Below are 12905 nucleotides of genomic sequence, written 5' to 3' on the forward strand. Positions count from 1 at the left end.
ACTTGAGGGTGTGTAGTGTTTTGTCCTGAAAAAGGGACCAGTATTCCTATTTCATAACGTACATAAGTTGCATTTCTGCCAAACAAACCTCTTTTCTCTGAGGGCCAGACAAGAGTTTAACTTCCCTGCTCATCTGTGGGCCACGGGCAGGCTGTGCTCATCGGGCAAGCAGCATGTTCAGAGTCTGGATGTTGATGTCACTGTGCTTCCCTCGGGCGAAGGACGCAGCTCCTGTCACAGCTGTTGTACTACAGCAGCCTCTGGCAATCCAGAGTTTGGGATGCATCTACCCTGATGGCCCTCGGCCACACAGCAGCCGCCCAGCCTCGCCTCCCACTCAGGAGCCCCTTGGTTGTGCTTCTGCTAGAGAAGGCAGGAGCATGGGTGCTGGAAAATCCCAGCTTAACAGAGATGGGGCAACTGAGAGGCGTTTTAAAAGATTTTATTCCATTATCAGTCTCGTTGAAGGGTGAGACATAAGAGGTGTAAAACTCAACACCATTCTATCAGAAGCCAACCTATTTCCTGGTTACAATACCTTATGAATGTTTTTCAGCCTATTAGCTTTTGCCACACAATGCTGCTAATACTTCTAACACCAATCACCTATATTTTTCGCCCATGTGGTCTTGCTACAATGCATCTTTCACAGTTCTAATTCTCTAAAATATCTGGTCTTTTTGCAAGGCCATAGTTTGTAACTTGTTTCTAGTTCAATCTCTCTCTCAACAATGTCATCTCTATTCCATGGCCTTCCCAAGTCAGCACAACTTATCTCAGTGTTTGCATACAAATATACAAGACTGTGTGAGCTTTCAGTCAGGTTTTGAGAATCCTTTCCAAATCCATTTCTCACACATGGGAAGTGTCTGTGACTTGGTATGAGCACTGAGCAGCCCAGCAAATGGCACCACACGGGATCATTTCCCCATTTTCCCCGCTGCCCAGTCTCAAGCCCTGCCTGCCAAGGCAAGCCAAGCCATGGGGAAGCAAGTCCCAGCACACTGCTGGCAGTGATGGAGCACTGAGAAAGAAGCTGGAGTGGGTTGTGACCTAATGAGTGTATCATCAGCAAGGCTTGAGTCACGCCTGTCTGCCTCCAGCTCTCACAGCTGCCCCGCTGCCAAAGAGCAACCGCGTGGCCTGACCAAAATGATCCGGCTGCTGCTGAGGACGGCGCTCCTGAATGACTCACTTGTGCTGGGAGAACAAGGCAGCCCAGATCTGTCTTCCTGGAAAGCTGCTTCACGGTACCCTTGTGCTTGAAAGGGTTTTGTCTTTGAGGTGACTGTGCTGCTCATTTCCATTCGGCCGCCTGAGTAAACCACACGGACGGACAGACGTCCACGGGGAGCCAGAGCCCCACCACGTGAGCCTGAAACGCCTGCCTGCCTCCCTGGGCTAGAGAAAGCTGTGCTGCCCGAGCCTCAGTTTCTCCACTGATGCAGAAGTGAGGCCAATGTTTTCCCCAAAAGACCAGAAGGTGTTTGTGAAGTCCTCTGCAGAGGGGCTCTCTCGTGAACACCAAGCTATTTTTATTATTGGGGTCAGGGAGGAGAGCACGCGCAAAGGTGATGAAGCTCTTGAAACACAGGTTCCCATTAATAGTCTTCAGCACACACAGTTCTTATTATAATCTAATTTGACTGGAATTGGATTAATCTTATAATGCTATAATGTCATTTCCATGGTCTTTTTATATTTTTATTGTTACTATGCATTAATGCAATACTCTGTGAGAGCTCTGAAAAGAGGATGTGAGTTTAGTGAATCTCTGATAACATTTTTGCAGGGCATTTTTATGCTCCTGTTAGACTTGTATTCTATAAAGTCACATAGTGCCTGGGAAATAACAAGAATTCACATAAAATCATCTTGAATTATCTTCCAACAGGCTCCACTGGCAAAAGCAATGTATTCAGAGCCAAGACACCAGGCTTGTCCCTGTCCTGTCCCTGGAAATCACCTGAATCATGTCGGTGTTTTCGTCTCTGTCTCTTCATCTGAAGATGGAAATAATGTGTCCACATAGGGATGTCATGAATCTGAGGTCTATATCCTTTGCCATATAGAAAAACTATCTTGTGTATCATGAACCTTTAAGACCTCCTTTTTTATTGAGTTTATCCTGACCATGCCCTGTATTTCTTAATTTGCCTTTTTTTTTTGCTATTATTTATTTCTCTAGTTGCATATCTTTTGAAACAAAATAGTAAATGATCTTTATCCTGCATGAGTAAATGATCTTTCTCCTGCACCAATTTAAAGATGTTGGACATTTACTTCAAAGTAGCTCCATGGTTCTTGCTCCCAATACTCACAGACTTGTCCATGAGGACATACAATAGGACAAATGTGACAAATATTGGGTAAGCTGAGCAATATTACACTGGATGACACTTCAGTCCTCAAATCACCTAAGAGAAAAGCCAAATAGACTGGTATTTTCTATGAACTCTTATCAACACCTCTGTTCCTTTTCCAAGTCTCACTTGAAGGCAGTCTCGATGCAATTAAAGCTTAAGGGCCAAAGCGTGAGCTTCGTTTTCAGTGCAAGTACAGCACTAACCCCTTCTCTCCCAGATCTCTGGTTATTCTGTTCTTTGGTTCCTCGGCTCAGAGAGCGTGGCAAAGCTTCAAATTAAACCTCCCACTCTGAAAACGGCACGCTTAACATTATTAGCCTGCAGAAACAGAATTTGCTGGGTCACTAGGAGCTGGCTACCAACGCATCTGCCACGACAGCCACGTCGGGAAGCAAGTCCATATGGTAATCCAGACAGCTTCTGACTTCTGCTGGGTACAGCCTCTGAGGACTTGGCATCTTTTATTAGACAGTTTGGGTTTGTGCTGCTTTCTGCCTTTCTGTGGCATAAAAGGGTTGGGTTCCTACATTTGCATCACCAACACTTCACTGGGGACACTCCAAACGTAGGCAGAAGGGTCTCCTGTAGAGGATCCTTGCAGGATGGAAGCACTGGGAGGGTACCTCATTCTGCTATTGCTGTCATTTCTGGCCTCTTTCTTATTTCTGTAAGCAAACAAGCAGCTAGGAGTTTCATTTGGAAGGAAATTTGAATGTCTGCACCCTTGAGAAAGGCTTTCTCATTCTCGGTTTATTTACAAACAACCTCAGCCCCAGCGCCTAGTGTTGCCATATTTATGCATTTCAGTGTTTACTTTCAAAGCGCTTCTGCCATTGACACACTGTGGTGTTGATTGACTGGGCAGCATCCCAAGTGCAGCAGTGCCCGCACATGGGGAGGGCTCACATCTGGCAACCTGGCATTAACGCCAGCCCTGATTTCGGGGCTCGGCAACAGCGCATCGCAGCGGGACGGTCACCACTTGATGGAAACTTGCAAAGCCCGGCTGTTATTTCTTGTTTGCATGGAAACAAAGGGGCGCATTTATACCATGCCCCAAGACGCCGGCTTTCCGAGGAGCGCCCGAGGACTTTCTGGTTTTTTTTTTCCCTTTACAACAAAGGAACCCGGTTTATCCCTGCACTCCTCCACCACCCCTACCCCACTCCACAGGCTCCCCGAAGGCACTCGGCTCGGCAGCGCCGTCCCAGCAGCGCCGCTCTCCGGGGCGGCGGGCGGGCGGGCGGGCCGGGGCAGCGGGCGGGCGGGCCGGGGCGGGCCGGGGGCGGGCTCTGCCGGCGGAGGAAGCGCCGGGCACCCGGCGGCGGCAGCGCTGAACGGGCGGGTGGGCGGGCAGGTGAGGGCGGCGGGCCGAGGCGAGCTGGCGGCCGCGGCGCCCCGCTTATTTTTGTAACTTTCCGGGGTGGGGTCTTTTTGTTGTCGCTCGTGCCTCCCCCCGCCTCCTCTCCCCCGCACCTTCCCCGTGCTCTTTTTTTTTTTTTTTTTTTTTTTTTTTCCGCCCCTTGGAGGAGAGGTTTTCTTCTCGCTCTCCTCCTGCCTCTCTCTCCCGCGGGAGCCGTCGGCGCGGAGGGGAGGCGCGGCGGCCGCCCCGCTGCGGGGGCGATGCCCCCGCCTGCCTTGGCGCCTCCCCGTGCCGGCCCCGCCGCCTTCCCTTTGTGCCGCCGGGCCCGGCGCGACGCCTGCCCCGGGAGCCGGGGCCCCGCGGCGCCCCGCGGCGGGAGGTAAGGGCGGCCGCCGCCCCGCGCCCCGGCAGCCATGCGGACCCTGCGGCCGCAGCTCGCCTCCCTGCTGCTCCTCGGTAAGTGCCGGTGCCCCTGGCGGGGAGGGGCGGGACGGGACAGCGCGGGGCTGCCCCGGTGGGGCGGGACGGGACGGGACCCCCGGTGGGCGCAGTCCCTCGCTGGGCGTGCGGGAGGATCGCCCCTTGTCAGTGCCAAGCGCCCGTCCCCAGGAGTTGTCACTGTCCGCGCTGCTCCTGTGGTCGGAGGGAGGAGTGGCTGAAAAAAATGAACAGCCCTGTAAATATGTGTATATGTATATACGTGTGTGTTAAATAAATGAGGGTTTCATGTCCAGCCGCAGTACCCCGGTGACCGCTCCTCGCCGTGCCCCGGGGTCCGGCCGGGGCGTGGGAGCGGTGGGAGCAGAGGGGACCGGCGGCTCCGGCTGCAACTTGGGAAGGGGAGCGGCCGTCCAGGGGCTGCTGCTGGGGTCGGGGCTGTCTCGGAGGGGAACCGTAAGGGTAGGGACTTACGCGGGTCTGTGCTGAGCTTGCACAATGAAAGCGGAGAAAATGCCTGGGGTAAGGTAGGCTGCAGAAACAAAGTGCTCTGCTTGGCTCTGGAAGAGCGCGTTGAAATGTAGAGGGAAGGCAGTCCCTGCTGCTGCCGTGAAATGCAATTTGATTGCTTTGTGCTGCCTCTCAAAGTCCTCCCGTAGTGCCTTCTCTCGGCCGGCGTTTTGTGAACCGTTAAACGTGTGGTTTGTCCCGTCCCACAAGTGCCTGCCCCAGGGATGACTGTGTGCAGTTCTCCAAAGTCCCTAGGGATACCAGCGCTGGCTGAGAGATGCTGTGGGAACGCGAGATTCCTTCCTCCAAATTCGGCAAAAGCAGAATACAAGGCAGTTAAAACGCCTCTACGCTTTTTGCTGCAGACCGATGTGCGAGGCTTAAGTACTGATGAGTTGATAGGAACGTTTGTGGAAAATACAGCACGGCACCCGCACGCTGCGTTCTGCCTGTGTATGTGCAGAGCAACCTCGGAGCTGTTTTGATTTGCCTTTTCACGGGTATGATTTTCTGCTGGCATTAACACAATTGAGGGAAGAAGCGGCGGGGCTGGCAATTTTACTGTCTTGAGAATTGTCACATACATACCTGCTCTGCCAATTTGGAAACACGATCTCTACTAGAATTGCAGTCATGCTTCGTGTCTGTAATTTGGGGCGGAGGGGGGGTTTGGTGTGCTCTGCAAAGAGAGAGAGAGAGCGAACTCTTTGAAATGGTTTTGGAGACGGTTCAAACTTCCCCTAACCACCAGCTTGCTTCCATGGGTTCCCTGCAAAAAAATCCATCTCCGAGCTAAGTTTATGCAGGCTGCCTTTGCTCCGTGAGTGCAGCGAGGCTGTCGTAGCCCGCAAGACGGGTGTAGGCGAAGGGCACAGCGCTTGCTGCCTTGGCTCTTCGCACGCTCCGTCTCTGCTGGTGGAAGAACAATAGCTCCATTCTGGATTAGGGATTCCTAATATGGAGCGCTCGGGTCCGTGGGTCGCTGCGCGCTCCTCCGGAGCACGCCCAGCTGCTGCGGCGGAGGAGCAGCAGAGGGCATCCCTCTCCTCCTGCCCAGGGCATCCCTCTCCTCCTGCCCAGGGCTCCCAGCCGCTGGGACCCGCCAGCCCTGCACTCCGCACCCCGTGCTGCTGCTCCCGCGGAGCCCAGCCCGCTGCCGAGGCCGCCCCGACCCCCTGCTTGCAGGAATTACCTTTCTGCGTTTGACCTAAAAGCGGCCCCAACCTGCCTTGGTCCTCCCCGTGGGACGAGCTGCGCCGTGTCATCTGTCGCTTTGGAGGATAGGTTGCTTTTCAGTGGTCCCCAAATCCCACGGACGTATGTAGTTCGTAAAAACATCCTGCTGGCCTCCCTGTGCTGAATGTGAGGCTGTTTTTTAAGGATAGGATGTGTACCACGTGTGTGCCTGGAGTTTCTTTTCGTTCTTTTCACCTGGACTTCTTCAGCTGGTTGCTCCCCTTTTGCCCAGCTGCCCGTTTTAATAAAGCTGGGGATGTGTGACAGTGCCTCAAAGCCACAAGTCACACAGAAGTGCTTTAGGTTGCCCCTTGTAAAAGTGAGACATCGTTTGATTTAGTTGAGTAAAAATGCACATTTTGTAACGTAAATGTAACTGACTAGGAAAGGACTGTTGCTTTCCAAACAAGTGATGTTAATGCTAGAATATGGGGATAAGATACTATGGGTCAAATATGCAGAAAAAGAAATGCAGCTCATTCTTTCCTTCCCTTTCTGCAAACTCATTAAAATCACTGAAGGAGGAATTGTGGTTCTGGAAAGAGATGGTGGGTGATTTAATATAATATATCAAGCATTAACTACGTACCAAAATCCAAGTAACTGTGAAACCAGGGTCTGAAAACCCACATCTGGCATGTGGGTGTAACATTTGTAGATCTCTGCTGTTTTTTCCCCCTTCTTGCTGCAGTGTTTGTTACAGGATTCTTTAAACAAGTGGCACTTCATCACAACAAGTACAAAATGGGAAAATAGAGCAAGTGCTGTAAATAATCCTCATGCAGCAATGAGACCATTAATACTTGTGCCAGCCAGTGCTAATCCTATGTGTATTTGCAAGATTTACCTCCTTTTTTTTTTTGCAGGGAGGGATGCAAAGTCTGGTACTCCTCATATTTATAGTGTAATATATAGGAAACACAATAGGCTTCTGGGGAACGCTGAACTCATTCATGTCAGTGACTGGTTTATGAATAGTTCTGCTTCTGAGTCTCTTGCAGTCTCCAGAATACCACCTGTGAATGCAATTTACGGCTCTTTGTGTTCAAACATTGCATATGTATATATGTACATAGACTCATTACCCTCTTCCTCTCTCTATTCATGCATAGTAATTGGTGATTTATTTGCGATTCCTAGAGGGGAGCAGAGCATGCGTAAGGTCCTGAAACTGCAGCTCGCGTGGAAATGGCATGTTGGAGTGAAATACCCATGCCAACACCAAGGGGTGACTCTTGGAGAATGGAGGGATGATCTTCCAGGCCTGTCTCCAGAGGGGAAGGGCTGCTGGCTGGGAAGCAGCAGCGTGCACTTGGCTGCTGCTCAAGGGCTCACTTCTGCCTTCTCAAGAGTTCTGCTCCTGCACCTTCCTGCTCTTCTGCTCCTGCCCCGGCACACAGGTCTAGGTGTGATCAACCTGGGCACTGATGGGCTGGAGGGGAGCATATGGAGAAAACAGTGTAGTGGGTGTTTGCACACAGGGGCTTTGGGGGTGTTTTTGTTTACCACAGCTGGCGGCCCAGGAGCGCTGCTGGCGCCTCATCTGCTGCTCGGTGCATTGTCAGCGGCAGTGGCCAAGATTGTGCTTCCTCCATCTGCGTCTGCCCCGAGTCCTGAGCCAATTCCACTGCCCTCGTGCCTGTGCCTGCTGCCTGGGCATCACTGTGCTGTGCAGTGCTGGAGCTGCACTGATCCGGAGCGTGCTGGGGTGGGCTGTGACTCTGCTTCTTCTGGGGAACACGCTCTGCAGATGGCTCTGGCCATTGCCTCGTTCATGAGTTGGCTCTCCTAAGGTGGGAGACTGCTGCAGCCATCGGGGCTCCGCTCCTGCCCGTCCCCAAGTGCAATTCTTCATGGGCAGACTCCCTCCCTGCAGTCTTGGCCAGACTGTCTGACATCCTGAGGCTCCAGCAGATCCTGTTTATTTACACAGGAGGTTTTGGTTTATGCGAATTGTTGTCTTCTAGTTGACCTTCCGTCAAGTTAGATGTCTTTATTAAAGCAGTTTTTATTGCAAATCGAATGTGTACTTGGAACACTTCTACCAGACCCATTATATAAAGTGAAAGGGAAAATAAACAGTGCTGCAGACCACAGGGAAGGGGTTGGGAGAGAGAGGGTCATAGGGAGAGCATCACTTCAGTGTTGGGAGGCTTGTTGAGTTATTTTTTCTAACCGGGAAATTGCCTTTTTTGAAAAAAAAATCTTTTAAAGTTTTTTCTTTTAGTCTTTCTTGTTTTCTTTCTTAACCATACAAAACTGGTCATGCATTCTGTCATTGATTTAAAGGTTATACAGTCTAGTTTGAAGCCAGAGGTGTTTTCATTGGTTCACCTTGGGTGAATCAGAGTGCTGTAACCTGAAAGAGTGCTCTTTTGCTGTCTGATAGTTAGCAATCTGCAGGATTCTTCCTGCCCAGGAACTTAAAGCACCAGGAAAATCACCTGAAAGGCAGGGGAAGATTTTCTAGCACAATAGGGTTTTCTTATTGTTGCTAGGGTTCCTCAGCTCATGATTTGACTTGTTATTGGTATCAAGGGCGTTTAGGCCCTCCAGCCAGTGTCTGGAAAACTGCTGTATTGTGATTTGCCTCTGGCTTTGAAGTTCCTAAATACTTCTTAATGGTAACCTGCTAAATGGGTTTTGACTCCATTTTCATATTGGTATTTCTTTCCTAGTCATATAAAATCTTCTTAAGGAATAGTTCTCTGTGTTAGAATATTAGGAGACGTTTAGCATCTGTTTCTTATCAGCCATGGAGAGGCTAAAATGGAGCCTTTCCTGACAAAGCTGGGTTTGATCACGTTGCAAGGCAAAGAAATGGAGTCTGCAGCTGCCTTTGGTTGGTCTGGGGTGTCTCTGTGCATCTATGGCATGTCCAGCTCTAACCTGTTGCTCACCCTGTCTCCATCAGGAGGAACATGTTTCAGATGATGTAAGTCAGTAAGCTTTTTCTTGTTAGGTTTAATTAGCAAGTGGCAGTGAGACAAGATGAAATCTTGCCTTTCTGACTGTTGCTAAAGTCACATTTCAGTAAGTAATTGGACACAAGCACAAAACCAGACCATCTCAGCTAAGTGATGGGAAAGGGAAAGGCTTTGACACTCAGGACTCATACATACCATTGCTGCACAGTGCTTAAACAAATGCCAAAAAACAGGGATGCTCCTGAAAGGAGATGTTCCAGCCTGGTTCTGCCCAGTGTGGCAGGCAGGGGAGGGAAAGGGAGCAGGTCAGGATGCTGACCTGAGGACCAGTTGGAGGGATGTGATTGATCTCAAAGGTAACTTGGCAAATGCAGTAAATACACAGAGGGCCTCTGTGTGTGTGTGTGTCTGCTGTGAAAGTAAATCTGTTTTTCACATGGTCCTGCAGATGCCTGTGGGATCCCAAGGGAAGGGGGGTGCTGTGGAGGCAGGTGGCTGCAGGGCATGGCAGGTTTGGCTGGCTGGGTTTCCCAGTTTGCTGGGGTGGGCATTCTCCATGTCCCAGGGCTTCATTACTGTGGGTCCAAGGATGTGTGACCAGTTACTCAGCCCTCCAGTCACCCAGTGTTTGATCCAGCCACTCTCTTAAATGTTACCATCCCCTGACAGAGGCTGCCTGCTCTGTCCTGCTTAGCATTTAGTCTGTAGTTTCTGGCTGAAACAGCTGCCTGAACCCTCCTATGGCTCCTCTTTCCTGATTTTACTCCTGTGCTGGTAGTTCCTTGGTGTTTATAGGTCTGTTTCCAACTCTTACTGGGCAATGATCCACAGGGAGGGAAAAGGAGGTGCCCTGCAAAGTGGAGGAGTGGGAAAAGGATCACAGACTGATGGAATGATTTGGGTTGGAAGGGATCTTAAAGATCATCGTGGACCTTAAAGTTCCACACCCACCCCCTTCCAGAGGTGGGGATGCCACCCACTACACCAGGTTGCTCAGGGCCCATCCAACCTGGTCTTGAGCACTTCCAGGGATGGGGCATCCACAGCTTCTCTAGGCAGCCTGTTCCAGTGCCTCAGCACCCTCTGAGTTAAGAGTTTCCTCCTAACATCTAATCTAAACGTCCCCTTTTTTCATTTAAAACTGTTCCCCCTTGTCCTATCGCTGTCTGGCCGTCTATAAAGTTGTTCTCCATCTTTTTTATATGCCCCCTTTGAGTACTGAAGGGCTGCAGTGATGTTTCCCTGGAGCCTTCTCTTCTCCAGGCTGTAAAAAAACCCAAAAGATGAGCCAAGGGAAAGCATTAGGGGGAGAAGGAAGGTGAAGAACCCAGCTGATAAGAAAGATAAAGGAGAGCAGGCTCTGAAGGATTGATTTTACCAAACGCCAGGCCTTACAGCATGCCCATAGCATTTCAAGTGTCAAAGACTCCTGAGTACAAAAGAAGCTCAGGTAGTGAGGATCTGTCTGTATTTGTCCTGTTCCTGAGCAGTGTGCTTACCACTCCTCTTAGCTGACTTCTTTCCAAACAAGATATTGATTCCATCTGGGACTTGGAAAATCATCTAGCACTTCTCCTGTCTCTTCTGATTTTGGCAGACTTGAGGCTTTGCCGGTCAGGAGGGGATGAGGTTGCTGCTGAAGTGCAGGAATAAGGAGCTTCCAGTGCAGTTTCTGGTGACAAAGTTGTCCCAGTTGGGATCCAGAGCAGCATCTGGGGCAGCTGCACAGCCATTAGCACTGTCAGGCATTTCACTAATGCCAGTTGTTTGCTCTGCTGTTCTCGATGTTGTTTTTCTGCCCCTTGCAAAACAGCTCATCAGGCTCTGATGTGTTTGGAGGTGGTTTTTGATAGCTGTTGTGGCACTGCTAAGTTTTGGGTGGTTTTTAACTAGTGGCATGAGTCTGGAATTCCTGTAATTTGCCTGCTTTTCCCTACTCTGCTCACAGAAGCTGGTAATTTTGATTCCCAGCAAATATGTTCCCTTTTAGAGTCATTGTGATTACAGGGGGAATAACAGGGAATGATGGTGGATCTGGGGGATTTTTGGGGTGTTTTTTTTTTTAGTTGTTCCTCCCACATCTCATTCCTGATGTGTCTGCCTGAGGCCTGCTGTCACTTTTATGGCTTTTGGGCTTTGTGTGGAAGTTGATAAGCTTGTCAAAGGGAGAGGGAGCAGGGGGTGAGGTAGATCTATTTTTCAGCAGACTCTGTAGTGCTTTGAGAGTAGCTCAGCACTGACCCAGGCTGCTGTGAAATGGGTGGTTTCTGAAGCTTTTAGAGAAATGGAGGCTTGAAGATGAGATACTGAGCCCCAAAATAGAACTTTTGTTTGTTTCTCTGGGAAGGAAGGGCTCTGATCTCTCATGACAGCAAGGTTATTAAGATTTGGCTGCTAGATAAATTGGGCTTTTTTCATCTTGGATTAATCATTTTGTCTCCATTCAGCATCAGCACCATGAACATAGGAATCTGCCCAGGTTCCTTCAAGTCTCTGAAAGGGAAGCTGGATCTTGAGAATGAGTATGAGAAGGCAGTTGTTTGTTGCCAGAAGTCATCCAGAAGCTCAATACTCTGGAAAATCATACTGCTGGAATCTGGCACTTATTAACTCAAGTTACCCAGTACCTAGGATCCAGCCAAAGGCCTCTGGCTGGCTGCCAAGCTGAAATTACCAACCTGGGTGTCAGGCCTTGTTGGTTCCTTCTTGATAGCTTGAAATAAGAGCTTCCCAACCAGCATTTGTGTGCCAGCCTCTCTTCTAGTCATATTTCTTCTTACAGCTTTGTAAAGTGTTCGAGGTAATTATAGTACTTACTAATATTTATTCCATTCTGAGCAATTACCTGAATGCGTTTATCTCCGGTGTGCTTCCAAAGTGCTCTGCCCCTCTCACCATATCACCTCATCTCCTGACTCAGTGCTTTCTGCTCCTTCCCCTCTCATACACTCCTGGCCCCTCAGCTTCTTCCACCCTCCTGAATGTGCTGTCAAGCTTGGCTTTCCCCTCCTGGAGGTTCCTGGATCCTGTTTTCCTGCTCCGCTGTCTAATCCCATGACGGAGGAGGGATGTTTGCTCGGTGTTGTGGGGGATGAGTCCTTAAGCACCCTGCCAGGTGCTAAGGCGCTTTCCAAGGAAGGACATGGATACCAGGGGAAGCTGGGCTGGCATTGTGCCACCTCCCAGCTTTCTGCTGGCTGCTTGTGGCCTGCAGACAATATCTTGAGAGCTCCTGATGAAGGGTTTGACCTTTATGCCTGCAGCGTTACCCAGCGCCTACAGCAGGAGTCACGGCGTGCAAATTCCAGTGCTTTCTTCTGACTTGTGATATAATGGTAGGAAAGTCATTCTGTCTCTGTTCTTGGCTGCTTGAAGTAGAGAGAATGGCTTAAAAGGTGTCATGGGATTTTTTTGGGGAGGAGATATGCAGCGTGAGGGCTGAAGTCTTGTTTGCTGCTTGTTTTCTTATGCACGGAAGAAAACGTGGCGTGGAAGAGATTGTTACAGCCTGATTGATTTCACTCCTGGTGTTGGAAAAAGAAGAAAATTGATTTTTACTTTGAGCTCTTTGGTGTTACTTACCTGCCCAAGCTCTCTTGCTTATCCTAGGAGAAGGAGAGCTCTCCTTGCAGCCCCATTAGGCTGGTGGGGCACAGCCCATGTGACTGTGCTGTGATTCATCCCAGCCATCAGTGTTACAGCAGCACAGTTAATCTAGGGGTCACTGGCACCTCAGGAGCTCTTACATCTAATCAGTCCCATGCCATGAGCTGGCTGGCAGTTAAATCTAATCTAGAGTATGGAGCTGCCAAATGCTTGAAGTTTGCCAAGCACTTACTCCTGTCTGCTGTGAATGAGTTGGACTTGAGCAGGATCAGCTTCAGGTGGCTTTCGTGTGACTAGGACTCAGAGTCCAGCCTCAGGTACCTGTGCTGCAGAGGGGCAAAAGTTGTGCAGAGTCCAAAGGGCTACAAGGAGCATGTAAATCTACCTGCTCATCTTCATGTTTTCGTATCAAAACAAGCTTTTCTCATCTCATGTTGTTTTTTATCCCACCTCTTTCTC

At 50.0% G+C, this 12905-nt stretch overlaps 1 protein-coding gene across 2 annotated transcripts in view; it reads left to right on the forward strand.

Moving 5' to 3' along the window:
* The first annotated feature begins 4059 nt into the window (after positions 1 to 4059).
* The window catches only part of IGSF3 (immunoglobulin superfamily member 3), a 93915-nt gene continuing 85069 nt past the window's right edge, over positions 4060 to 12905 (forward strand). For both annotated transcript variants that reach the window (XM_066571904.1, XM_066571905.1), the window contains exon 1: positions 4060 to 4185. In XM_066571904.1, the coding sequence (XP_066428001.1) occupies positions 4143 to 4185 (43 nt within the window). In that variant the 5' untranslated portion in view covers positions 4060 to 4142. The remainder of the gene's footprint in view (positions 4186 to 12905) is intronic.

This window comes from Molothrus aeneus, chromosome 2, assembly GCF_037042795.1.
Source record: "Molothrus aeneus isolate 106 chromosome 2, BPBGC_Maene_1.0, whole genome shotgun sequence".
Classification (NCBI taxonomy): domain Eukaryota; kingdom Metazoa; phylum Chordata; class Aves; order Passeriformes; family Icteridae; genus Molothrus; species Molothrus aeneus.